The sequence below is a fragment of the Megalobrama amblycephala genome, linkage group LG4 (assembly GCF_018812025.1).
Source record: "Megalobrama amblycephala isolate DHTTF-2021 linkage group LG4, ASM1881202v1, whole genome shotgun sequence".
Taxonomy (NCBI): Eukaryota; Metazoa; Chordata; class Actinopteri; order Cypriniformes; family Xenocyprididae; genus Megalobrama; species Megalobrama amblycephala.
In genome coordinates this window covers 19,662,705-19,690,495 of record NC_063047.1, presented here as the reverse complement: position 1 = coordinate 19,690,495, position 27,791 = coordinate 19,662,705, and the positions used below count along the sequence as shown (strand labels likewise).

At 39.0% G+C, this 27,791-nt stretch overlaps 2 protein-coding genes and 1 long non-coding RNA gene across 5 annotated transcripts; 1 reads left to right on the top strand and 2 right to left on the bottom strand.

Moving 5' to 3' along the window:
• Positions 1–241: 241 nt before the first annotated feature.
• Positions 242–2,922, bottom strand: LOC125266971. The gene is made up of 2 exons (XR_007184589.1): positions 2,851–2,922; positions 242–841 (listed from the first exon to the last, which is right to left on the bottom strand). It is a non-coding gene; the product is annotated as an uncharacterized LOC125266971 (long non-coding RNA).
• Positions 2,923–15,202: 12,280 nt separating this feature from the next.
• Positions 15,203–18,296, top strand: znhit1 (zinc finger, HIT-type containing 1). The gene is made up of 5 exons (XM_048188138.1): positions 15,203–15,343; positions 15,588–15,758; positions 15,874–15,953; positions 16,300–16,469; positions 17,665–18,296. The coding sequence occupies exons 1-5, from the start codon at positions 15,322–15,324 to the stop codon at positions 17,684–17,686; spliced, it is 465 nt and encodes a 154-aa protein (XP_048044095.1). The 5' UTR covers positions 15,203–15,321; the 3' UTR covers positions 17,687–18,296.
• mogat3b (monoacylglycerol O-acyltransferase 3b) lies at positions 18,288–24,828 on the bottom strand. 3 transcript variants are annotated; one of them, XM_048188136.1, is made up of 8 exons: positions 24,372–24,828; positions 22,187–22,276; positions 21,916–22,023; positions 21,412–21,482; positions 21,080–21,284; positions 20,822–20,996; positions 19,065–19,249; positions 18,288–18,932 (listed from the first exon to the last, which is right to left on the bottom strand). In XM_048188136.1, exons 1-8 carry the CDS (start codon positions 24,385–24,387, stop codon positions 18,778–18,780), a joined length of 1,005 nt encoding a protein of 334 aa, XP_048044093.1. In that variant the 5' UTR covers positions 24,388–24,828; the 3' UTR covers positions 18,288–18,777. The 3 variants fall into 3 exon arrangements, with proteins under 3 accessions (XP_048044093.1, XP_048044092.1, XP_048044094.1); XM_048188135.1 differs by having other exon boundaries at positions 22,187–22,282; positions 24,372–24,827; XM_048188137.1 differs by having other exon boundaries at positions 22,187–22,282; positions 24,435–24,825.
• Positions 24,829–27,791: the final 2,963 nt, after the last annotated feature.

Sequence of the window (27,791 nt, the reverse complement as noted above, 5' to 3'; positions counted from 1 at the left end):
GGTAAAAGTTACAAACTCTAAAAATGCTGGGTTAAAAACAACCAAAGTTAGGTTGAAAATGGACAAACCCAGAAATTGGGTAGTTTTAACCCAGTGGTTGGGTTAAATGTTTGCCCAACATGCTGGGAAGTTTTATTTAACCCAATATTGTTTAAAAATTACTATTTGGCTGGCTTAAAATGAAACCAATATAGGTTGAAAAAAAAAAAATCAGACACATAATTACTAGAGGCAACAGTAATAGTCAAAAGGTAAACATTTAATAATAAGCAATTTAATAAATGTTTATTGTGTCACGGGAAATAGGACCCAGAGGCGAGAGAGTGGAATGAACACAGTTTTAATAGTCCTTCCGAGAAAATAACTCAGGCAGTCTGCCAAGTGCGGAATCACACACGCACTGCAACTGGAATGGGAAATAGAGAAAAAACAACAGTCAAGGGGTGCCGCAGAGCCGTTACTGGTCAGGGCTTCTTCGGGCTGGTGATGGTAATACCCACGGCCGACAGATGGAGAACCAGGCAGAGGGAACCAGAAGTCGGATGAGAAATCCAGAGATGACGTCTGTGACAGGGACTGGGACTTAAGACAGTAGCACACACAATAATAGAGATCAGCAAAAAGTCTCCTTAAGGAAGCGGGGAACAAACGCCAGCGAGAGAAAACAATAATCCGACACTGAAGCGCGGCTAGCAGCAGAGCAAAGAAGGGGAAGCAATCAGAGAAGAAGCACAACAGGTGCGTGATCAATCAGTGCGAGCGCTGAGGAGAAAAGAGCTGCAGGTGAAAACTCCTAAGGAAACGATAGGAAGAAAGAGGAAAATTTAAGGAGCAATTAAACCTGATTCATGACAGTACCCCTCCCTCGAAGAGCGCCCCCTGGCGCTCCAAAGGCAGAGGACTGGCGAGAGCGGAGGAAGTCCTCGATGAGCGAGCGGTCCAGGACGTCCCGGGCAGGGATCCAGCTTCTCTCCTCCGGACCATAACCCTCCCAATCGACCAAGTACTGATGTCCGCGCCCTCGGCGACGCACGTCCAGCAACTTCCTGACCCTATAAACGGGGGAAACCCTCAACAAGGACAGGACAACGGGAGGGCTGGGCGGGAGCGCGAATAACCGGTTTAATACATGACACATGAAAGACGGGGTGTACGCGTCGTAAGTTGGGCGGCAGCTTGAGTTTGACAGCAACGGGACTAAGAACCTTGGAAATGCAAAAAGGACCAATGAAACGCGGGGCCAGTTTACGAGAGGAGTGTTGTAATGGTAAGTCACGTGTGGAAAGCCACACTTTCTGCCCACAGACATACTTCGGAGCTTTGGCGCGACGACGATTGGCAGAGCGGCGAGTAAGTTCTCTATTACGACACAAAGCGACTCTGACTGTTCTCCAAGTACGCTGGCAGCGACGAACAAAAGCTTGGACCGAGGGCACCGACGCCTCTGACTCTTGGGAAGAGAAAAGAGGCGGTTGGTACCCCAGGCAAGACTGAAAAGGGGAGAACCCGGTGGCAGAAGTAGGAAGAGAGTTGTGTGCATATTCTACCCATGGCAATTGTTCACACCACGATGCGGGATTACGGAAGGCCAGGGTACGGAGCATACGTCCTAAAATCTGATTGGTGCGCTCTGCCTGCCCATTAGTCTGGGGGTGAAAACCAGATGACAAACTGGCCGTGGCCCCAATCTGACGACAAAACTCCTTCCAGAACATAGATGCAAATTGGGGACCCCTATCAGAAACAATATCAGTAGGGAGACCATGCAAACGGAAAACATGTTCGATCATCAATTGGGCCGTTTCCTTCGCGGAGGGTAATTTGGGTAGCGGAACAAAGTGAGCGGCCTTAGAAAATCGATCGACAATAGTCAAAATGACAGTATTCTCGGCCGAAGGAGGAAGGCCCATCACAAAATCGATAGCAATGTGAGACCACGGTCTGGACGGAACAAAGGCGACCCTGGCGCTGTCAGAAGCGTATGTGGCGGGCTGAAGAGAGAAGACAACCTCACACTGAGTGAGAAAAGCCTTACATTCAGATGGCTCACCCGCGTATCTTGGGGGATTGTTAACTCTAGGCTCCGGAGCTGAGCTGGGAGACGGAGGATCGGACAGCTCGGAGCGGAGATACTGCAAACGGTGATTAAGATCAGCAACCTGGCCAGCGAGACTCTCTACCGCCTGTCTTGCAGCGGAGAGCTCCTCCTCATGTCTCCCTAGCATGACTCCCTGCATCTCCACCGCCGAACGAATCGGCCCTTCCCCCACCGGGTCCATAGCTGGTCGGATTATTCTGTCACGGGAAATAGGACCCAGAGGCGAGAGAGTGGAATGAACACAGTTTTAATAGTCCTTCCGAGAAAATAACTCAGGCAGTCTGCCAAGTGCGGAATCACACACGCACTGCAGCTGGAATGGGAAATAAATAGAGAAAAAACAACAGTCAAGGGGTGCCGCAGAGCCGTTACTGGTCAGGGCTTCTTCGGGCTGGTGATGGTAATACCCACGGCCGACAGATGGAGAACCAGGCAGAGGGAACCAGAAGTCGGATGAGAAATCCAGAGATGACGTCTGTGACAGGGACTGGGACTTAAGACAGTAGCACACACAATAATAGAGATCAGCAAAAAGTCTCCTTAAGGAAGCGGGGAGCAAACGCCAGCGAGAGAAAACAATAATCCGGCACTAAAGCGCGGCTAGCAGCAGAGCAAAGAAGGGGAAGCAATCAGAGAAGAAGCGCAACAGGTGCGTGATCAATCAGTGCGAGCGCTGAGGAGAAAAGAGCTGCAGGTGAAAACTCCTAAGGAAACGATAGGAAGAAAGAGGAAAATTTAAGGAGCAATTAAACCTGATTCATGACATATTGTTTAATTATTATTCATTAAACTTATTAATAAATGTTAATTTCAAACATACTTTGGGTTCATTTTAAGCAAGCAATACAGTATTTTTTAAACAACAGTTGAGTTAAATAAAACTACCCAGCAGGTTGGACAAACATTTAACCCAACCAAATTGCTGGGTTTGTCCATTTTTAACCCAGCATTTTTTTTTTAGAGTGCAAGGTGAAGGTGATAAGTTCTTCTTACACATATAGCCTATATAAATTTGAACCTAAACTGAGTACAGAGATCTCTGACTACATTCCTAAATCAGCTGAAAAATATACTTGTTGGAATGGAATGACATGTTAAGGACCTGTTTTTTTGTTTTAATTTTTAATTAAATGATTTTGGCCACAATGACTATGGTTATGGTTATTATACTATAACTATAGCAGTGGTTAGGCCTGACACTGTGTTATTTATTTATTTTTTATTTATTTATTTGTTATTTTTGTGATTACATTTTATTTCCAGTCTGTGGGAACCAGGAGAACCAAATAATTGGTTGGGTGAAGAGGACTGTGGGGAACTAACTAAATCTGGGAAACTGAATGATTCCCGCTGCTCAATGTATTTCCAATTTCCAATTTCCCAGCCACTGAAAACTAACAAATTAATGTGGCACTGTAGATTGCTGTGCCATTAAAACAGATATATTGTCTGCAGTGGAAGGAATTAAACACAAAATTACAGAAATAAATGAGGAGTCAAAGAGACAAATCCTGTAAAAATGGTCAGAAGTGGGGTACACAGCTGTTTATAAATGTTTTGTGAACAATTACATTTTAACTAACATGCATCATTAGCAAATCTGAAAATGAGAGTTGAGTGTTTGTGCCTCAACTAATCACAAAACGCTTATTGAAAAAGTGAAGCTAATCGAATTACATTTCACATACACACTTTTAGTGAAGTTCACAACGTAATTTCGGGAGGAGTGAACCCATCTAATCTTTAAATTAGTGAAACTCAAACATAATCTCAAGAGGAGGGAACCCTAATCTTTCAATTACATCCAGAGCATATAAGCAGCTACTCACCCTGCTCTGGCATCAGTTGTTTCGATATCCCTCCACCTCCCCAACTCCACCACATAAATTAAGCATCTCATCTATCGTACTCCTCTTTCATGCAATAGTAGTCCCTGGGGGGTATATCCAAGCTCGAGTTGAAGCTGCTTCCTCGAGCCCCTCCACAGCGGACAGCAAGCCAAATACGCTTAACCTTATTAGCTTAAAGATTTTATGAGGAAACGAACTCGTGAAAGCATCATCATAGAAACAGATGCCTGATAATATATTCAAAGTTTAATTCTCTTCATGCTGTGTACTATACGTGTAGTTTTGGTGATATTATGTATATTGTTGTCATTATAGAATAATTTGAGCAGCTGACAACTAAAAATCACAAAATGCTAATTTAGTTCTTCATTATTACAAATAAGAAGCAGACAGTCCTAATTAGTTAAGAACAGCTACAGTTATTCCTTGCCATTAAAACAGCAACAACAAATCAAACCGCAAAAACGAGAGCAACAAGAGCAACAAGAGTCTTCTTGTGTTGAGTTCGGCGGAGGAACTGAGCCTCCTTCATTGATTAAGAAGGAATTTTCTGCATTCTGGTCTGTGGATAGATTTGGATTTCCACAATCCTCTGCAAGAATATAAAACACAGCTTATATAAAATATAAAACCACAGGTTTTTTTCAATTCTTTCACATTCCTTCATATACTTTTCATAATTATAATTAATTATGATATTAAATTTCTAAGAGTTAAAAAATTATACTGAATAATGAAGTAATAATGTAATGAACAATGTAAAGCTTGGAATACTTACTCTTCAAGCAATAATATGAAGTCAGTTTCTGGAAGGGAAATTAATATATGAATATATTTGATTCTCTGAAGGAGAAGTTGACATGAATGGGTAAACCTCTGTAAAGACTACAGTAAATATGATTATTGCTCTCCTGATTGCTGCAATAAAAAAAAACGAGTTTCCAAATAAGAAAAAATATATATAAAGAGATTGATTACAGCAGTCAGAAGAGGAAAAAAAGTGTCAAATGTAGCCTATACCTTCAACAAAGCATAGTGTTATGAATACATTAATAAAAAATGAAAATATAAAAACTTTGATAGATTTTTATGTTAATAACTGTGAAAACACATCACCACAGTTTGTGAAAAGGGTCCATGGTGATCAACAGGCCTACCTTTGATTTTAAGTACTTTGCAGTTTTATCAATTGCATCATCATTCTTCTGACATTTCAGTAACTCATCATTAAACAGACAGTCCACTGCAAATGTGTTCTCTCTCTTTATAGCATTGTTGCTGTCTGATAAAATTTTCTCAGAGTCAAACGTAGGATGGAGCATCACCATGATGACTGGCATGGAATCTGCAAGGCAGTTAAAAGTGGATTGTTAATTGAATCATAAAAAAACCAAAACAAAATTGGGTAATTTTAATTAATTATGTTCTATCATCAATCTAGCTTCAGACTTGTGACCTTTCACTTGATTAAGGTTTGACAATGCAGCATCAATGTCAGTTCCAGCACGAGAAACAATGGGGCAGAAAAGCAGTATGACTTGACATTGCTCAGGGGAAGAGACCTCCTTCAGACCAGATACTTTTTTATGAAGAATGTTCTTGAAATTGTCTCTGGCAAAATCCATTGTTTTGTCCTGAGTTCAAAATAAGGGGGGAAAGATAAAACAGTTAGAGAACAGATACATTGCCTTGCCTTGCCTAAAGACAGTGTTTGTACATCTTAGCCTATTAAGAACACAAACTTTCATTAAAATGTTATTTTATTACATTAAACAATTCATTTAGTATCCTTCTTATTTTCATTCCTGTTAAAAATAGTCTAAATATGATGTCAACATTTTGAATGCCTTTAGGGATAACAAATTACATCATTTGCAGTTTATTGTATGGCTCTACAGTATGTTTTCAAATGGATGAATATTTTTTAAGACTATTGCCCGCCTATATATACACAAGCCATATGTCTACCATTTCCATATTTACTAAAAAGGTATAGTATTAATTAGTATAATAAATAATGTAAATAATGTTTTTCACTCTTTGGACATGTGTTCCAGTTAACTATTAACTATTAAAAAAAACACTAAAAGGACAAATAAATACAATAAATCAAATATACAAATTAAATGAACAGTCCTTTAATTTTTCAGGCAGGTGTAGGCTACTAATGTGATACTAGACATTTAATAAGCAAATGTAAAAATAAACAAGACGTGAAAGACGCGTGCGCTATTGTCACATTCTGTTTTTTTTATTATTTGTCACGTGCCTTTGTTCTGATTCTACTCGTTTGACTCCTTGGTTACCGTGATTATTAGTTCATTCAGTTCAGCTGTGTTCACCCCATTACCATCAGTATTTATGTCACTCTGTTTTAGTTCTCAGTGGTCTGGTCTCGTTTCATGTTATGTGTGTGAACCCCACTGTCTCTTCTGATCTGTACCTGCTTGAATAAAGTGTGTTGGAACTTTATTCGTCCTTGTCCTCATCTGCCTGCCTATGCACACACTGTTACAGCTATGACTAAACGTTTAAATTGGCAAACTTGAAAACACATGGAAATAAAAGACATGACAATGCTGTATTGCATTGCAATGTCAATTCCGTCAATGTATTTCACTGTGAAAATTTTTTGAGTATCAGAGGCACAAGTCAGAGTCAGGCCTGGCTTCAGCTTTGAGAAATGTAAAGTGGGGCAAGTAACATTCCTGGTCTTTTAACATTTTATTTTATTTTATAACAAAAGGGGTATTAAAGGTGCTTCAAATATCCTGTCGGGTACTCAAGGAACTTTAAAATGCCTCAAAACTCTTTCTCCGACAATAAGGTTACTGGAGGAACCACTGACAGTCTTTGCAGTTCTTGCAGGAACTTATGGGATCCTTGAAGCACTTTGTATTGACTTCTGAGGTTCTGGAGTCACCTTTTCATAATATCAGAGACCTCAAAGTTAGTGATGGGGAGTTGACTCCAAAAGAGTTGATTCATCGACTCTGAATAGCCCCAGAGTCAGGGTCGAGTCCAGCACAGGAGTGGACTCTCATTGTGGACTCTGTTGTCTGAAAATGCTCACTTGTTCACAGATTCTTTAATCCCTATAGCTACAATAGCTGTGTGACGAACAGACAAAACTGAATCTGTTATTCTCTGAAAATCTTTCCCCATGCGGCAGCTCTCAAATCTCATTCACGTTACTCAGATTAAAGGTGCCCTAGAAGCAAAAATTGAATTTACCTTGGCATAGTTGAATAACAAGAGTTCAGTATATGGAAATGACATACAGTGAGTCTCAAACACCATTGTTTCCTCCTCCTTATGTAAATCTCCTTCGTTTAAAAGACCTCCGAAAAACAGGCGAATCTCAACATAACACCGACTGTTACGTAACAGTCAGGATAATTAATATGTACGCCCCCAATATTTGCATATGCCAGCTCATGTTCAAGGCATTACACAAGGGCAGGCAGTATTAACGTCTGGATCTGTGCACAGCTGAATCATCAGGTAAGCAAACAAGGACAATAGAGAAAAATGGCAGATGGAGCGATAATAACTGACATGATCCATGATTACATGATATTTTTAGTGATATTTGTAAATTGTCTTTCTAAATGTTTCGTTAGCATGTTGCTAATGTACTGTTAAATGTGGTTAAAGTTACCATCGTTTCTTACTGTATTCATGGAGACAAGAGAGCCGTCGCTATTTTCACTTTTAAACACTTGCAGTGTGTATAATTCATGAGGTGACTAATATGATACTTTTTCTTTTCTAGAATGAGGCGATTTTACGCAAGAATGGATTCATGAATGATTTTTTTCTGCTTGTTTCCTGCAGTGGAAGTGAATGGTGACTGAGGTATGCCTGTAATCTGCTTTTGGGCTCCACAGAAAAAAAGTCAAACAGATTTGAAATGTCACAAGAATGAGGAAATTACTTTTACTCAGACTTTAATAATTTTACTAACAGTAAGTATGCATATTATGCTGAAATGCAAGTTTGAAGAGGAATGAAAACCTCTTGTAGACCGGAAAATTTGTGTCACAACAGTGCCACGATTCAGGAAGTAACTAGCAATGCCAAGGTCATGGGTTCGATCCCAGGGATTGCACATACTCAGATACAAATGTATAGTATAATGCAATGTAAGTCGCTTTGGATAAAAGCATCTCAAATGCGTAAATGTAAATATACATATAAGGGATGATAGTGATGATAGTGTTGATTATTTACCTTAGATACGAGCGAGAGCGAGCTGGCAGTTGTGGCCTAATGGTTAGAGAGTCAAAGGTCGCGGGTTCAAGTCTCAGTACTGGCAGAAAATATAGGTGGGGGCAGGGGCGGAGCCAGACATTGTAAACATTCGGGGCTTAGCCCAAATCTATGTTTGTCCAAAGACATTTTGATTTTGAATAAAATGTTAATAAAATGTACATTATTTGACACTGTAATTTGTAAAACTTTATTGAAGGTACCAGCTCTAGGGGGGTCCGGGGGCATGCTCCCCCGTAAGAAAATTTAGTACATTTTAAGGTTAAATGCATCAATCTGGTGCACTCTGGAAACTCAAAATTAAGAGCTTCAACACATGTACAGTGTGCAAATTGAACAAAGAAACAGCATTGACTTGTACCTGGACATTAAAAAGGGTTCAAACATCTTTTTTTACAATACTTTTGTACTCATTTCTTTTTAAAAGATAAATCCTTGAGCTTTTATTTTGATCATCACCAGCTGATCGCGTGCGCAAATGTGAGAGAGAGAAAGCGCGGCCGGTGGATACTGTAGAAAAGCGGTATTGAACTGCTTATTGAACTCCCCTACCTGCTGCATATTCAACAGAGAGGAAGAAACGGAGTAGCCCATAGGCTACCGACAGCAAAGAAATGTATTCTATAGGCTAGATTATTTTTAAGGTCTATTTTTACAGGCTGTATGCAGTATATGCAAAGCCAAAGCGCGATGAAATAAAGCAACTTATGATTTCGGGGGTTTACATAGGCTATTGTCCAGTTTCATATTTTCTCAGTGACAGTCATTACATTCGGGGCTTGACTCAAAACATTCGGGGCTGAAGCCCCGGCAAAATCGGCTGGCGCCGCCCCTGGGTGGGGGTAGTGAATTAACAGTGATCTCTTCCACTCTCTCCCACAACTCCCAGCAAGCAATAGCCGTCATTTCACCGTCTCGGTTAACTATAGACCCGATATAGTCTGGCTATGTGTAACCCACTTTTAGCCAAAATAATCTTTTATTTGGTTACATGTCGTTTTTGCCAAAATAACTTGCGACGTGTATGATATTGCATCATGTAAGTGAAGTCAACAGTGATTACAAGGTGTTTGGTTTCACATCTTTGACATGTTATATTGTGTAGGCTGTGCGTAGCCACGATTTAGCTCGTAGTAAGACCGGCTATTTGTAGCCCCCATATAGTCAATCCTGATTTATTGTAGTTTTTGGACAGGAAGTGCATGAGATGGTTGATATCTCATCATGTTCGCAATGTCAATGATTTCTACAAGATTTAAGTGGCATTTCATGACATGGTCTATATGTAGTCACGATTTAGCTCTGAATTGGATAGGCTATGTGTAGTCTGCTTTTAGTCCACCCGGCGAAATCGAGGCAATTTATAGTCTAGTTTTAACGGCTTGGCTATAGCCCTGATTCAGACCAGCAATGAGTGTAACCAAAATAGTGTTTATTTTCGACCACAAAGATTGTGGGATTCTTGATATGCTTGCATTTATACATAAATATGCAAGTATAATATACATTTATATGCAAGTATATATTTGAAACAGCATATTTTTGCTGTCACACAATCCTACATTCTACGATATCATATATATATATATATATATATATATATATATATATATATATATATATATATATATATATATCAGGGTATAGCCAAACCATAATTTAATTATAATTATATACCACACACATATATGACTGTATTTTAATTTTAAGTTAATTAAAAATTTACAATTCTCAACCGCTAGATGGCAACTGTGGCTCTACTGAGACATGACCACTGGCAACGCGAGACTTGAACGTTAGCTCTCGATCACTTTTGCCAGATCTCGCGATAAACATTTCCGCATTTTACAACCGTTGGAGACGGAGAGCAAGCAACAGCAAATGTTAAAGCAAATTCTTTACTGCTTTTGGTCATGTAAGTATCTGTGTTTTTCATTTTGACATGTGTTTATTATTTATGTACATTATGTGTAGGAACCGTGACATTTTAGCGGGTAACAGTGCAGACAGTAAAACGTGGTTAGATTAACATACATGCACATGTACTGTAGTGTTTCCTTGTGCCCTAAAACTCTGTAATTATCTAAATACAAGGGGGTAAACATGAAACCTGTGCACCCTACTATTATTTGTTATGGAAGCCTTGTATATCTTTTAATCTTTTGATCATTATGGCATAAAAATATGAGTTTTTGATTTGGCAAGGCAAGTTTATGTTATATAGCACATTTCAACAACAATGTTCAAGGTAATTCAAAGTGCTTTACATAAAACATGGAATTTATGGAACTGAAAATTAATCAAGTTGTTTTATAAACCAAAAAATATTGTTAACATTTTTTATTTAACTTTTTTTTTTGTCAATGTTTTATATTTTTATTATGTTACACTTTGTAATTTTCTTGTAATGTTTATTTGTATTGTATTTGTAAAATTTAATTTATTATTTTTTTTATCATTGTGTATTATCTTGAGTTCTTTTTCTAAATAAAACCTTTTATATTTAATTTGTTTGGACGGATTGTCATTTATGAGAACCTGTTATATTTAAGTGAAAAGAATCCTTTAGCCATTATTTTGTTGTCTATTGCATGTATAGATGTAATCATTCATTAGTAGTGCAATTGATATAAATCTATTTTTGGGTTATGGTTAGACGTCTATTAGATTTTCACTGACAGCCCAAATTCAGTCTTATTTTAGCCTAGACCCGTATTAACCGTCTATTAGACATAAATATGTAGTTGTCTAATAATCGTCTATTTGATGACTAGTCTACTCATGGGTTATGGTTAGACGTCTATTAGATTTTCACTGACAGCCCAAATTTTGCCTTGTTTTAGCCTAGACGGCCGGGCTATGTTTTGACGGCTATTAGACGTCTAATAGACATACAATTGCTTGCTGGGCTGAGATGCCCGTGAGCAAGGCACCTAACCCCCAATCACTCAATGGAACACCATACTTGGCTACACGTTCACTTTTATTTTTTATTCGCGCATAGCAAGTGCAATCAGGGCAGCAAATTTATGGCAATCCACTGTCTCCTCTAAAGACTCTGTTTGCAGGCACGCAGTAAAAATCTGCCTTCATGCTACCCAGGCTACAGTAAACCCAAGTGTCATTTATTCAGCTGCGCATAATAGCACCAAAAAAACAAACAAACAAAAACAATAAGACGTAAGATGAACGCAGATGCACCAGGGTTCGATAGAATCAGGGTGTTTTCACACCTGAACGTTTGTTTCGGAACCTGGTGCGTTTTCTCCCTTGGTTCGGGTCGTTTAGGTAGGCTAATGTTTTACGTTTTAATGGTCGTTTAGGTTTTGTACTGTGAACACGGCAATTGGGTTCGGACCCGCACCAAAACAATCGACCCTTTCAAAAAGTGGTCGGGGCATGGCCCACCCGTCCCACCCGCAAATTACGCCTGTGCATCGCTCCGAGATCGCCTGAACGAGACGGTATCGGCCCTATTAAAAACAAACTCTGGGGCGGTTCGCTTGTTTTGTGAACGCAATCCAACCCAACGAACCAAAAGATGTCATATTTAATAGCTTAACGGGAAATGTGTTTGGCCTATATAAAATTCAGCAGTGTTTGACTCTTTGAGTGAGCACATTAGTTAGGCTACTGCAGTTAAAAACCAAAGAGCGCCTCTTCATCAAAACGTTGTGTAATCGAGCTTCTCCGTGCAAGAACGCTTTCCTGACGAAGCCTTGATTCCCGCTCTAGCTGCATTATAACATTCATATAGGATAGTGTTTGCATGTGTCTCGACACAGTTAATCTATTAGACAGCGCTGGGAGATACAGAGAGAGAGCGCTTGAATTAGTACGGATGTAGTACATAATATAACAGCGGGAATGACGGTCTCGACAGTAGGTAGGCCTATTAAACAAGCCACAATATGCTCATGAAGCGAACTTGTCAATCATTTTAATGGATGACGCAGAGAAAACTATGACAGAGGACAGTTGTACTTGCATAAACACATTTTGGTACACTTTGAAATATTGCCTTGTGAAAGCAAACCGAACCAAGAAGAAACTGCAACACTGTAACAAATTAAGTCCCGGTTTCGGAACAATGCAATCGATCTACAGGTGTGAAAATGTGAAACCAGACCAACGCTGCGGGACGGGGCACCGGGAACAGCAGCGCTCGGAATCAGACTGCAGTCCAGTGTGTAAACGCCCTAACTCTAACAAAACATAACCAAGGCGCTTCGCCTGCCCCTGGTTACCCGTTCCAACTCAAATACTTACAATACTTCTTTTTCTTTTCTTTTTTTCTTTTTTTGCTCTCTCGTCTAAAGTGCTTAGTTGTTACCTCTCTCTGTTAATCATGTCCAAATATTTAGGTGAAACAAGAAAGCAGCACTGGGATTTGGTCACAATAAATATGAAGAGCAGTAGCCTAATTTCATTTCGGCTAAAACGCAATTGATTGAAGATTTCCATCCATTTATATTTTACAGTTTTGCGATAATGCACTTTGAAATTACAGTTAAAGTTCCAGCGGGATATTTAACATACATAAACATTAACATAGCCTACAAAACTCTACTCACTGTTTCTTGTTCAGAGGCTGAGAGTGCTGCTTGAGGTTTGAGCGCCGAGTCACTGGGCAACACTTTCGTTTTAAGTTGATTTACTTAACGTTCTTTCGATTCAACTTTCGATATAACGCTAAGCTCTAAAATCACAGTGACAGCACATGCAGGCTGCATGCGTCTGTTTTATAACATGCTTAATAAGCAGTAGGCTATAGCTACAGAAAATAAATATTTAATTTAATAATTTATTTAATAGTTAGTTGTAAATTAAGATGTGTGATATTGTAATTATTTTGTTACTTTATTGCCCTACTCAAATTCTCTTTCTCTTTCATTTACACTAAAGGAAATGAAAGTACAACAAATATATTTAGAAAGTGCAAAGTTCAAAAAGAACCTGTGATCTAAATAATCTGTTCGACCCAATTCTTCAAAGAAAAATCTCTCTGGGTTTTTTTAATCCCAAAATAAACTCATGTTCCAATCTGTTTAACCTTTAACCCATCCTGTTTTAACATATCATAAACACATTCACAGATGATTCAACACATGTAAAGTTTGTACGAATCTTCCAGTGGGATAGGTCTATCTGAAAATCATGAAAATGAATTAAAGGACATACAGAATAAGTTTATCTTCAGAGGCCGAGAGTGTTGCAAGCAGTTTGACTAGATTAGACAAAATATGCCACTTCCGTATTTGCATCACAGTGTAACTAAAAACTTTGAACTTTAACTTTTATGATTTAATAACCCATATTTAGTACTAGGCTATAATAATCATCATAATCTGATTTGCTGAGTTAGCCTACTTAGTAATTAGAAAATACAGTGTAACTAAAAACTTTAACTTTAAAAACTTTAACTTTTATGATTTAATAACCATTGGCGTAACTTTGTTTTAAAAAGTGGGTGGGACGTGTGTGTGTGTGATCACTGCGTTTCAGTTCAAGGGGCACATGAACCGATCATCTCTTCCTACCAGTAAAAAACATGAATTAACAACAGTATACGTTTTTTAAGTTCACCGACCCGTCCCTCATTAAAACCTGCGTTGAGTGATAAAGCTCTTCTGCGTGAACTGTGCACGAGCGCCAAGAGAGCACAGTTTCATGCCACTGATAACAGTGGCAACATCAACGAACGCTCAGCATGATTTCAAAAACAACACATTCCAGTGCCCGATCATCTCTTATGTAACAAACGAATTAAATGAATGCTTTGCTAGTCAATTTGAGATGTTTCATGTGTATTGGTACGTCCATTATGGAAGGCCACGCGAGTATTTCACGCGTTAACGGTTCAGTGTCACTGGCTACAGAAAACTTGGATCAAACCATTTCTGTGAGCTTAAGGGGGTGTACCATTCATTTATTAGGATGCCACCATTTAACATGCTAGATCAGCTTATTCAGCCCTTTTATTTGGTCATTTTTGTATAATCTATAGAAATAATGTATTTAAATTGCCTTTTTATGAAAAAATAGATTTAATTTTTCCACTTATGCCATTTTTTTAACAACGCCCTTACCTTTACTGACAATAAAATGCGGCATTATAAGCTCACTGAATGTGAGTATGCTCTCTCTCAGCCATGTGACCTGCAAAGTTTTTTCTCCAGTGAGTGTTGGGGTGGGACACATAGGCTAGCTGAAGTGTGTGACTAGATGATAGACCTGCTGCACAGTTTTGTTCTAAAGAAATAGTGCAGGTTAGTCATACACAAATATAATTTTAAACTGATAATGATGTACGATGCTCTCTCTGTGTTTGTGTCAGAACATGGGTGCGAGGGTTGTCACAAGTCAACCCTTGTGACATAGGCTACTGGATCGAAAATATGTGAAATAAGTTATTTCTAGTCGACTAGTAGTAGTTCATTTAAGCCAATAGTTGACTAATCACATTTAAATTAATTTCTTAAATACTGGAGAGAATAAACCATAATAATGAGCATTTACGCAATATCTATATAGCACTGAAGCGCACGCATAAACCTTGCATTAAGTACCTGCAAACGTAATGATTATGAAAGTGGCAAAAAACAGCAAGGAGACATTTTAATTGTTTATTAATAAAATAATGTTTTTTGAATCAGTGTCGGCTGCAAAGATTGACATTGTTCACTCTCATCATCTCTAAGAGATGCACATTTAATTTGGATTAGGCCTACATAATCATATGGCCTATGCCGCAAGATGTTTCAAAAAGTGGTAGGGACAATATCGACCTTGGTGAAAAGTGGTGGGGACTTGTCCCACCTGTCCCACCCACAAATTATGCCTATGTTAATAACCCATATTTAGTATTATAGGCTATAATCATCATCATCATCATCTGATTTGCTGATTTTATCCTACTGACTAATTAGAAAATACAGCCCCCTTGTAAGTCTACTAGCGCCATCTAGGGGACCCCGAGAGAGTTTTATCCGGACGATCATTGCTCCACAGCTCGCTAGATGTCAGTAGTGTACACGCAGATCGCGAACCACCACAAATCAACACGAGAAAAAGAGTAGTTCTCTTACTAAACTTCCGGACATGGCGGAGAAGAAAATAGCCGGTATGTGTGCCTTCCAAGTAAACCGTGTATCAGTTGGATGATAATAGTGCATGCAAAAAAAAATAAATAGGCTTAAATAAATATAAGTCAATACTTGTAAATCTGTTTCCAGCCCCATGTCCCAGTCCCTTATTATTAGCAACAGAACATGTAAACAGCCTAAATATGCGTCACACTATCAGTCCTATTCCGTAATCATGTAAATCCAGCTGTAGTTCACATTCAGATGACTTGTCCTCCTCAGTCCGCTCGCAGGATCCCAACCAGCGGCGCGTGCTGGACAGCGCCACGCGCCAACGCCGATTGACCCGCCAGCTCGAGGCACTCGAGAAAGACAACTTCCAGGACGACCCTCACGCGAGCCTCCCGCAGCTCGTCAAGCGGCTGCCACAGTTCGACGAGAGCAACGAATCGAGTCGGTTTTACGCATCATTCAGTCCCCATCAATTTGCACGTATTAAATATATCTCTACGAACTGTATCCGATTCAGTAACGTTGACGGTTTTGTTGTCTTTATGTTGATTTTAAGGCAAGCGGAGGAAGAAGACAAGGGGTGATCATTTTAAACAGAGGTTCCGCAAAAACTTCCAGACACTTCTGGAGGAGGAGGTAACGCAATCGCATCTGTCATTCATTGGTACTGCGAGCTGAGAAACTCTCACACACCCCTCTCTTTTCTATGATGAATGTCACGGAACCTCAAAAAAGTTATATTTTTCACAAAGAACATGAGCTTATTTGTAAGACTATAAAAATTACTCATAAATTAGAAAATGGCATTTGAAAATCTTCAAACGTGAAATGTCAGAGCATAGTGTAACAATGCAAACTTATGATTAATTCTAAAACTAGGCTGCTACTACTTTTTTTTTTTTTTACTAAATATAATCTCTTTGGAGTCCTGGAAGTATTTGTGCCATTCAACCTCACACATTTTTTTTTTCTTTTTCTTCAGGACTTGAGTGTTAGTGAGGGTCCAAACTATCTGACTGCATGTGCTGAGCCCTCGAAGTTTCCTCAGCGTCATTTCTGTGCAGTGTGCGGCTTCCCTTCAAACTACACCTGTGTGTCGTGTGGAGCTCGCTACTGCTGTGTCCGATGTTTAGGAACGCACCACGAGACCAGGTAACACACTCGCTCGTGCATGTGTGGGTGGAAGGCAACACGCTTCGTCCAAAGTGATACCAGATAATAGTAATGCAAGACAACACAAACAATTTTGTGACCACACACAGACACCTCAAGAAAAGATGACAGACATAACAGTCAGTTCACCCCAAAAATGAACATTTTCATTATTTACTCGTTTCGGCATGGCTTTCTTTTTTCTGCCGAAGACAAAGCCCTTTTGAAGAATGTTTTAACCATTTTACGAGATTAAAATAATATATAGGTATGGAAGGACATGAGGGAGAGTAAATATTGATAAATAAACATTATTTATTTAGAGGTTTAGTTCACCCAAAAATGAAAATTCTGTCATTTATTACTCACCCTCATGCCGTTCCACACCCGTAAGACCTTCGTTAATCTTCGGAACACAAATTAAGATATTTTAGTTGAAATCTGATGGCTCCGTGAGGCCTCCATAGGGAGCAATGGACACTTCCTCTCTCAAGATCCATAAAGGTACTAAAAACATATTTAAATCAGTTCATGTGAGTACAGTGGTTCAATATTAATATCATAAAGCGACGAGAATATTTTTGGAGCGCCAAAAAAACAAAATAATGACTTATTTAGTGATGGCCGATTTCAAAACACTGCTTCATGAAGCATCGGAGCACAGATGAATCAGTGTGTCGAATCATGATTCAGATCACGTGTCAAACTGCCAACGGCTGAAATCACGTGACTTTGGCGCTCCGAACAGCAGATTCGACACACTGATTCATTTGTGCTCCGATGCTTCCTGAAGCATTGTTTTGAAATCGGCCATCACTATATAAGTCGTTATTTAGTTTTTTTTGGCGCTCCAAAATATTCTCGTCACTTTATAATATTAATATTGAGCCACATTAACTGATTTAGATGTGTTTTTAGTACCTTTATGGATCTTGAGAGAGGAAGTGTCCATTGCTCCCTATGGAGGCCTCACGGAGCTTTCGGATTCAACTAAAATATCTTAATTTGTGTTCTGAAGATTAACGAAGGTCTTACGGGTGTGGAACGGCAAGAGGGTAAGTAATAAATGACAGAATTTTCATTTTTGGGTGAACTAACCCTTTAAGGTCAAGATGAAACCCCAATATGGCATAAGATAAACTGATAGGACTAGGCAAGATGAAATGAGTGTAAATTGTGCTCCTTGTCCTTTCAGGTGTCTAAAGTGGACAGTGTGATCAGTTTGTCTGTCCTGAGCTCCTGTCAGAAGCAAAGCAGGCTTAGGAGTCATACTGCACTTGTACAATCTTATGTTCCTCAAAAGCATCACAGCCATTTACCTGCACAATAAACAGATTGAGGTGTGGATGTTAAAATAACAGTTGGTCTTGCACCCCTCTGTACAACAAATAGGCTGTACTTCAACTGAAATTACATATAATCAGATGAAACGAACAAAGCATTTGCCAAAAAGAAAGAAAAAAAGAGCATCTGTTGAATTGTTGTATTTGGCGTTAATTCTGTGCCCAGTAAGCTTTAGTTTGTTTTTAAATATATAGAGAATGACAGTGAAAAGTGTTTTTGGAATAAATTAACCCAGTTGGCAGAAAGAAAAGCCATCTTATGGTTACAAAAGCTAAACCATATTCTATGAAAAACAACATGCTTATTCAGGGATGTCTTTTATCACAATTAAAGTGGGTACAATGGTTTTTGTAAATGAAGTTTTGTCATTTCACACAAAGTATTGTTTAAGCTTTTGTATGTAAATATATGTACATAATTGTTTATCTTATTGTTATAAAATGCTGTTGTCTGAAACAAATAAATGACTAGAAGTGGTAAAAATGTGCTGGTTTTATGATCCGTTTTTCATAGAGAGGTACTTTAAAGACTTTGCTCTTATACATGCCACTGACGAAAAACAGCGAAACACATTTATAAATCATCCATGCTTCTGATATTAAAATAATTCTGAACTGGCAATAATTCCACACCCCCGCCCCATACTCTTTATACATCATCTTTTCATAATGAGCACTAACATGGATGAAATTTTGAGTGCTTCAGCAGGGAGAACTTTGAAACAGAACTGTGATAAAGGTGAGCAAATCCTTTCAACCTGGATGACTAAAGTGTTTTTGTGAGTTCTTTTAAGGCACATATACAGCCCCCATTTGGTTCATTTTGTGCTTTGAGCATCACTTTGGAGAACTAAATAGCTAAAACATTAACATGACATCAGTACAAAAATAAGTGCATTTTCCTTTTCTTGTATCTGTCCCACATTATATTCCAGACAGCTGTTTTCATTAACTTTCCAACATTTCTAGATGAAGCGCAGCTCGTGTGTGTCGGCAAGTCCGCAGCTGGTTTTATGTCTGTGGAAAAGTTCAGACAGAGCCTTCATGTATAAACTGTGGTAATGATCCACCTGTTCCTGAGATGGACTGTCAACCTGAGGCACTGTAATGGGATGGCCCACTGGAAGACACAAAGGTACACTGCAGTCATGCAACAATTATTCGCTGTTTCAGCAGCAGACAGATGGCAAGTGTTGCTACCAGAAAAATAATTTGAGAAGAAAATATTATGTAAGAAGTCTTTCGAACTGACCCACGGTTGTCACAGGACGTCTGAATGGCAGAAGCAGCCAGCGCCCCCCAGTGAAGAGACATGGAGCAAAACCCATAATCTGCTTAAAAAGAGCCTGCAGCCGTCGACCCACACTGCCCTCAGGCAGAACCACCTGCGGAAACAGCTCGTTCTCCCCAAAGGAGTACACGGGAACCAGGTCAGCCCTGAGTACACAGCAAGAAGATGATGTAGTTAAGTCAAACGTGCAAGTGGAAAGTATTTATTAAGTTGGCAGTTTCTGCTTATAATATGTGTACATTTTATTTAACCTTTAAAGTTGCTATTGCTGCATTTTTCAGGGTTCCCACACATTTTTTTACCAATTGATTTCTCCATTACTGTTTCGTTCAAGTTCTACCTCCTGTCTTTCTAGTTAAAATTATTGCCATCCTCTATTTAGAGCAGTGGTTCTCAACCTGGGGGCAGGACCCACTAGGGGGAGTCAGCAAACTTCCAAAGCTTAAAATGATATAAAATGTCCCGGTTCCACAGACAGGGCTTAGACTAAGCCAGGATTAGGCCTTAGTTCAATTAGGGCATTCTAGTAGCTTTTATAAATGTTCACTAGTTAAAAGCGTTACTTGTGAGCATCTTGAGACAAAACATGACATATTTTAAGATGTAAGTTGCTTTCAGTTAAAACAGCTCAAACATGCATTTTGGTCTAGGACTAGCTTAAAGGGTTAGTTCACCCAAAAATGAAAATTTTGTCATTTATTACTCACCTTCATGCCGTTCCACACCCGTAAGACCTTCGTTAATCTTCAGAACACAAATTAAGATATTTTAGATGAAATCCGATGGCTCCGTTAGGCCTCCGTAGGGAGCAATGACACTTCCTCTCTCAAGATCCATAAAGGTACTAAAAACATATTTAAATCGGATCATGTGATTACAGTGGTTTAATATTATAAAGTGACGAGAATATTTTTGGAGCGCCAAAAATACAAAATAACGACTTATTTAGTGATGGACGATTTCAAAACACTGCTTCATGAAGCATCGGAGTATAAATGAATCAGTGTGTCGAATCATGATTCTGATCGCGTGTCAAACTGAAACGGTTTGAAATCACGTGACTTTGGCGCTCCGAACAGCAGATTCAATACACTGATTCATCTGTGCTCCGATGCTTCCTGAAGCATTGTCTTGAAATCGGCCATCACTAAATAAGTCGTTATTTAGTTTTTTTGGCACTCCAAAAATATTCTCGTCGCTTTATAATATTAATATTGAACCACTGTACTCACATGAACCGATTTAAATATGTTTTTAGTACCTTTATGGATCTTGAGAGAGGAAGTGTCCATTGCTCCTTATGGAGGCCTCACGGAGCCATCGGATTTCAACTAAAATATCTTAATTTGTGTTATGAAGATGAACGAAAGTCTTACGGGTGTAGAACGGCATGAGGGTAAGTAATAAATGACAAAATTTTCATTATTGGGTGAACTAACCCTTTAAGCCTTGTCTGTGAAATCGGGGGAATAAGACAAATCAGGCTTTAAAATAGGTTAAAACAGCAAGATGAATGCTGTCATTGTACTTATTTTACTTTGTTCCCTTAACAACTGTCATTTTTACTCAAACAGAGTTCTCACAGTATTGGAAAACCTAGATATATGAGGGAAATTTACAAAAGTCATGGAAATTTTTATAATGAATAGAAATTTGTCTAGTTAATGTTTTTGACTCGAGGAGAACATCATCTTGTCTTGTTCTTGTCTCTTTCTCACCCATGTTCAAGGGCCAGTCGTACAAAGCCTTTCCTGTGTTTCATGACTACGGTGTTTATTCCTGGAGACGAGGTAAGTGATTCCTCTGCCCCACCAATGATGATGACCACAGCATTACCCACACCAGTACGGCTCAGCAAATAATCCAAACTCTCTTTACTGACAGGCAACAGACCTGAAAATGAGAAATGGATGGAGAAACACTTCATGTTTTCTTGTCTCTCTCACTGAGTTTTGTTGTAGCTCTCTTTTACTGACCTGCACACAAAACATATTCTCTGAAGAGAGGAAGGCGAAAAAGTCCGGCTAGGATTGCAAGAGTGGAGCGTATTCCAGGAAAGGTTTCCGCAAATCCGTTATGGTCTGTGCCGAAGCATGAGAATGCTCCCACACACATGATGCCATGGGGGTGACAACCCAAAACATAGTTCTTACTGGGATTCAATTCAGCAGTCTTTACCAGCTGAAGAAATAGTGGGTCAAAGATCAATAGAGAGAGAAGAGCAAAGGTAGGAGACAAAAAAGTGGTGAGGCTGAAGATCAACTGATGTTTTATGTCAGTTACTGGGTATTATGATTGTGTTATTTACCTTCACAGGAAAATAGTCTCGGAAGTGTTTCCATACTTCCCAGTTTCTCACAAACTTTGTTCTTCTGCCACCTAGTGGACAGAAAACATTAACATTTTTTCAATTCAATCAGATAATGAAAGCTCTTTTAATAAATATTAAATAGAATTGATCTGATCTTAGGTCAACCTGTGAATATAGATGGGCAATTCTGGGATCATATGCTCACCCTTATGTCGTTCCTAACCTGTATGAATTTATTTCTTCTGTGAAACCAAAGAATGAGGGTAACCAAACCGTTTTAGTGACCATTAACTTGGGGAGGAAAAAGAAAAAAAAAGACATTTCCCAGAATATCATCTTTTGTGTTCCACAGAAGAAAGACATGAGGGCGAGTAAATGATGTCAGAATTTTCATTTTTGGCTGAACTATCCCTTTAATGATCCACATTTGTTGTTGTGTGTGTGTGTGACATGTTTTGTGACTATTTGGAATGGAAATATGTGTTATAGTCATAGGTTGACCTCTCTCAGGTGTTTGCCAATCATAGAGCTGCCAGGAGAAGTAGAGAATGGGGATGAGCCACAGAGAGGTGAACATCAAGTAGATCATCAACAGTAGACAGGACACTCCTACACACACACAAACACACACACAGCATTGTCAGTAATGTTACAATATCATCTCGGCACACAAGGCAATGAGAAGCATCATGGAAATTTCCATATAGCACCCAAAAGTAACTTGTTTCCTTAGCTTTTTTCTGTTTATGTGTGTGCATGCAACAGATCTCACCTAAAAAGAGAAATGAAATCACCAATTGTAAAACACTGATATCCTCGATAAACAACTTCCATTGAGACTTCGCCTCCTTCCCCTTTAACTCTGAAGCTGACAAAGAAGGAATAAAACAGAGAAGAGAAAACAGATTGAGAGATTTATCAGTTTATGAACTTATTAAGGTTGGTCAAAAATTCTTCTCAGTGTTTTAACTGCTGATCACATGTCTGCTCCAGTTCACCAAAATTATCAAAGAGAGTGTTAAAAAGATTTTGTCAAATGTCAAATTTGACTACATTTGAGGTTAGAAAAATATTTGTAACGGCAGGCGCTAGTACAGTATTTGAACCATTGACCTGAACCTGTGCAGGCAGCGTGATAACAGCCGTCAGATTCACTCACTATAAATCTGTCATTCAAAGTGAAATACCTTAATTGGGCAATCTGGCACATTAGAAATTAACCTTAGCTTGGCACAAAAATGCCACACAAAGTCACTAAAATGCCTGATATATCTAAAACTTCTATACTGAACATGAAGAAAACATTCACACCAACTCCAAGAACTGAAACGCAGGATAAGCTGTAGAATCTAATAGAAGGACTGTCTAGTTATTTCAGATGGATTTTAGCAGCTCGTTTATTACGTGTATCTTGATAATTATTTACAGCTACTAACTTGATTTTGATTTGATTTTATAGTTAACATCCATAATATAGATTTTTTTCCCCTCTGTTGCTGTCTTTGTATACTATGAAGAAAAAATGCCCCTGAAAATCAAGTCCAAGGGGCAAATATGTCAAACTTGGAAGTTCAGCAGTGAGCCGGGACCTACTTCTGTTTCTTGTTGCACCTGGGATGTGTGCGCAAGAGCACAAAACTTGTTACTCATTAGAGAAGCAGACACCATCACTTAGTTTTCTAACTGAGGTAAAGGTCATAAATGGCTTTTATTTGTAAAAAAATAAGATGTTTGTGAATCAGTGTGGCATCATATTGTTCCTAAATCAGCAAATACATTTAAATTTAAAATTTAGACATTTAGCTATAGGTGTTATCTTTAGATTCAAAATGCAGACTTGGATGTACATGATCAACACTGTTTGTACAGGAAAAGAATGTAGCAATGTTACTACAGAAATCGGTCAGTTGTATCTTACCACACAGTGAAATTTTATATTAAAAAATATCTAAATATATAGATGGATATATATATATATATATATTTTTTTTTTTTTCTTCAGTAATTTTTTTTCTTCAGTAATTTTTTTTCTTATCTATATCTATATATATATATATATATATATATATATATATATATATAAGAACAAAAAATTACTGTTAAGTATAAATTATAATAAGCAAATACTAGTACAAATCACTTAGAATTACAGTGAAGATCAATAAAAAGATGTTCCCAGAAATTCGTGTGACTCATTACATCAACGTGCACTTTGATTTTTTTTGATTCTGTCTTATAATGTTATATACATGTTTTAAATGACATTTTATGCTTATTTAATGTCTGTATCAAGTTGGTTTGTATGGTATCCTGATGGTATTTTGTGTGTAATGCTGTACACTGTCAATGCTGTGCATTGCCCATACAGCAAACTAGATAATTGTTAATAAAAAGGCCAATCTCGATGAACTTTAATTCATAACGTGGCTTTCTATTTTACAACCTCTCTTTATGGTACTTATCAGTATCACAAAGCAGGCTGTACTACTTCAAAAAGATTGGCATATTAACATTATATCCTTAATGTGTACAGTTATAGGCCTACCATAATGCTTTTCATTAATCTTTAAATAGTTATTTGAAACGTGGCATTTGAAAACTTGTTTCAGGGTAATATGACAATAAACAAGTATCGTTTTTAATATGGACAATCTGACATCGTGACCCCACCTTGGGCAGTGATATTATGTAATGCGAACTTCGGCAATTCAAATCTACAGTTGGGTTTATTTTAAATTGCGAAATATATGTAACTTACGTGCATACTTGCACCCTTTAGTGTTACGACAGACCAACGAAATAATGATATTTAAACATTTCAGCCTAATGTTTAACCAGCTTTGCAGTGTTACTTTTCAACTTTGCGGTTAAAACTGCATTTTAAATCATTTTTTTAAATCTGTTATATCATTCTCCAGTCAAATCCTTTTACAGTACTGACATTCGTGTGAGCCTACCGTTATCTGAGCCCATTAAATGGCCAATTTTAGTGATCCCAGCAAACGATTCCTCTTCCTCACCTTCTCTGACAGAAGCCTCGCTTTTCTCTTGTTTGCACTTTGATCAGTTCAATTGGTCAAACAGATAACGATTCGCTTTCTAATCGCGTTATTGTACATGTATGTGGGCAGTTTCAGGAATGGCTAGTTTGTGTTTATCTCCAGCCACTTAGGAATCCGCGTCCGTATGACTGAAAGCCGTTTAAATCAATCGCCCTTTACTTTAACACGAATCGTTCGTAAACAATGAAGAAAGCATTTCGAGTCGTTGTTGTCACGCCTAGGCATCGAAAACGCCACAAATCCGAATAATATGCCCGAATAATACATGGGGTCTTTAGGTTTCTTTTAAATATCTCTGCTGCACGTTACGGCCATCGTCGCGGTTTGGTTGAATGAACGCTCCTCGCGCGCGTGCGGACAACTGTAGGAGGAGCGACTGTGTGTGTGTGTGTGTGTGTGTGTGTGTGTGTGTGTGTGTGTGTGTGTGTTTGTGCGCGCGCGCGCGTACAGTGTGGCGCGCTCAACCGCTGCATTTGAATCATGATGCCTAGTGCCATAGTGTTTGTGATGCTTGTGACTTGTTGCTTCTTAAGCTCACAAAAATTGTTGTAATCTCTCTTTTGTAACGGCTCCAAACCTGTTTTCTGCTCAAAGAACTTTTGATCAATATACTATATTTTTGCTATGTAGCTACCAATATCTCTCAGCATCAAATATTGATATATTGCATATCAATATGATTGGCATGTATGGTGTATTTATGAAATGGGAAGGCTTTTTTCCATTGTCATGTTCCATTCAGGGGTGGAAAAAAGAAAGAATGAGAACTCATATTGTCGGCAGTTTTCCTGGCTTTAGAAATAGACAGATGAGATTTTACTAATAACTTGTGAATTAATTTTGTAAAGCAACCTGTCTAATCACAATTGTATCAATGTACCTGGTGTGATAGAAATATTTATAACCCTGCGGTTTATAATCTCTGCGGTGACTGCATAAACTCGCATACTTCTAACTGAATAACTTATAAAAGGATTGGAACAGGAAATAGCTAAAAGACTTAAATTCATGACATCCTTTTCTTGTGGTTCTTGTGTCTTAGAAGTGCTCCTTAACTAGTTTGTTGGCTCTTTGATTTGACTTGACCCTGTCAATCAAAGGTTGGCAAAGTATATTTAGCCCTTAATTTAGGATATATATCGGTTAGACACAATTTTTAGCTTTCCATTGAACATTTAAATATAAACCAATATTTAGATTCGATCTGAACAATGGTATTATTTAACATCTGTGCAGGCATCAAGACAGACTGACATCATTCAGCCTGTCTTGATAACAAATGGATCAGACCAGTTTTGTGCATGTCAGCAAGGCGTGACACCCCATAGTGTAAAAAAAATATATATGTATATGTGTATAAAAATTAAAGGAACACTTTTTAATCTGAGAATAGCATCAAGTCAGTTAAATTTCTGGGATATTAATCTGGTCAGTTAAGTAGCAGAGGGGGTTGTTAATCAGTTTCAGCAGCTTTGGTGTTAATAAAAATAACAACAGGTGCACTAGATGGGCAACAATGAGACGAGCCCCAAAACAGGAATGGTTTTACAGGTGGTGGCCACTGACATTTTTTTCCCTACTCACTAATTTTGCCATAAACACACTCCTAAATCTTGTGGAAAGCCATCCCAGAAGAGTTGAAGCTAATCAACCCCCCAATTTTCCTTTTTCACTAATTTTGCATTTGGCTAGGGTCAGTGTCACTACTGGTATCATGAGGCGATATCTGGACCCTACAGAGGTTGCACAGGCAGTCCAGCTCCTCCAGGATGGCACATCAATACGTGCCATTGCCAGAAGGTTTGCTGTGTCTCCCAGCACAGTCTCAAGAGCCTGGAGGAGATTCCAGGAGACAGGCAGTTACTCTAGGAGAGCTGGACAGGGCTGTAGAAGGTCCTTAACCCATCAGCAGGAACGGTATCTGCTGCTTTGTGCAAGGAGGAACAGGATGAGCACTACCAGAGCCCTACAAAATGATCTCCAGCAGGCTACAGGTGTAAATGTCTCTGACCAAACAATCAGAAACAGACTTCATGAGGGTGGCCTGAGGGCCCGACGTCCTCTAGTGAGCCCTGTGCTCACAGCCCGGCACCGTGGAGCTCGATTGGCATTTGCCACTGAACACCAGAATTGGCAGGTCTGCCACTGGCGCCCTGTACTTTTCACAGATGAGAGCAGGTTCACCCTGAGCACGTGACAGACGTGAAAGGGTCTGGAGAAGCCGTGGAGAACATTATGTTGCCTGTAACATCATTCAGCATGACCGGTTTGGTGGTGGGTCAGAGATGGTCTGGGGAGGCATATCCATGGAGGGACGCACAGACCTCTACAGGCTAGACAATGGCACCCTGACTGCCATTAGGTATCGGGATGAAATCCTTGGACCTATTGTCAGACCCTACGCTGGTGCAGTGGGTCCTGGGTTCCTCCTGGTGCACGACAATGCTCTGCCTCATGTGGCGAGAGTATGCAGGCAGTTCCTGGAGGATGAAGGAATTGATACCGTTGAATGACCCCCACGCTCGCCTGAACTAAATCCAATAGAGCACCTCTGGGACATTATGTTTTAGTCCATCTAACACTGCCAGGTTGCACCTCAGACTGTCCAGGAGCTCAGTGATGCCCTGGTCTAGATCTGGGAGGAAATACCCCAGGACACCATCCGTCGTCTCACTAGGAGACATTGTCAGCATGCATACAAGCACGTGGGGGTGCAATTTAGGCCTAGTTGCTGCAATGAAATTTCAGCAAAATGGACTAGCCTGCTGCATCATTTTTTCACTTTGATTTTCAGGGTGTCTTTGAATTCAGTCCTCTGTAGGTTGATAATTTTCATTTCCTTCAAACAATGTGGCATCCTTTCGTTCCTAACACACTACCCAGTCCAGATCAGTATAGATGATATGCATGATATTTTTCCCCACTGAGATCTGATGTTTTTTTCTGAAGTTTTTTGAGCAGTGTGTATATATATATATATATATATATATATATATATATATATATATATATATATATATATATATAGCTACAAGTTTTGGGATGCCTGCCTTTACATGCACATGAACTTTAATGACATCCCATTCTTAATCCATAGGATTTAATATGGAGTTGGCCCACCCTTTGCAGCTATTAGCTTCAACTCTTCTGGGATGGCTTTCCACAAGATTTAGGAGTGTGTTTATGGGAATTTTTGACCATTCTTCTAGAAGTGCATTTGTAAGGTCAGGCACTGATGTTTTGTGAGAAGGCCTGGCTCACAGTCTCCACTCTAATTCATCCCAAAGGTGTTCTATCTATCGGGTTGAGGTCAGG

Excerpts from the sequence above, each read along its gene's own strand:
- znhit1 (XM_048188138.1), top strand. The coding sequence starts at position 15,322 with ATGGCGGAGAAGAAAATAGCCG. Across the intron at positions 15,344-15,587 it reads GGCGGAGAAGAAAATAGCCG|TCCGCTCGCAGGATCCCAAC; the intron begins GTATGTGTGCCT and ends TGTCCTCCTCAG. Across the intron at positions 15,759-15,873 it reads CGACGAGAGCAACGAATCGA|GCAAGCGGAGGAAGAAGACA; the intron begins GTCGGTTTTACG and ends GTTGATTTTAAG.
- mogat3b (XM_048188135.1), bottom strand. Across the intron at positions 20,997-21,079 it reads AGAATATGTTTTGTGTGCAG|GTCTGTTGCCTGTCAGTAAA; the intron begins GTCAGTAAAAGA and ends TCTCATTTTCAG. Across the intron at positions 19,250-20,821 it reads CGACTGGCCCTTGAACATGG|GGCTGACCTGGTTCCCGTGT; the intron begins GTGAGAAAGAGA and ends CTGTGTACTCAG.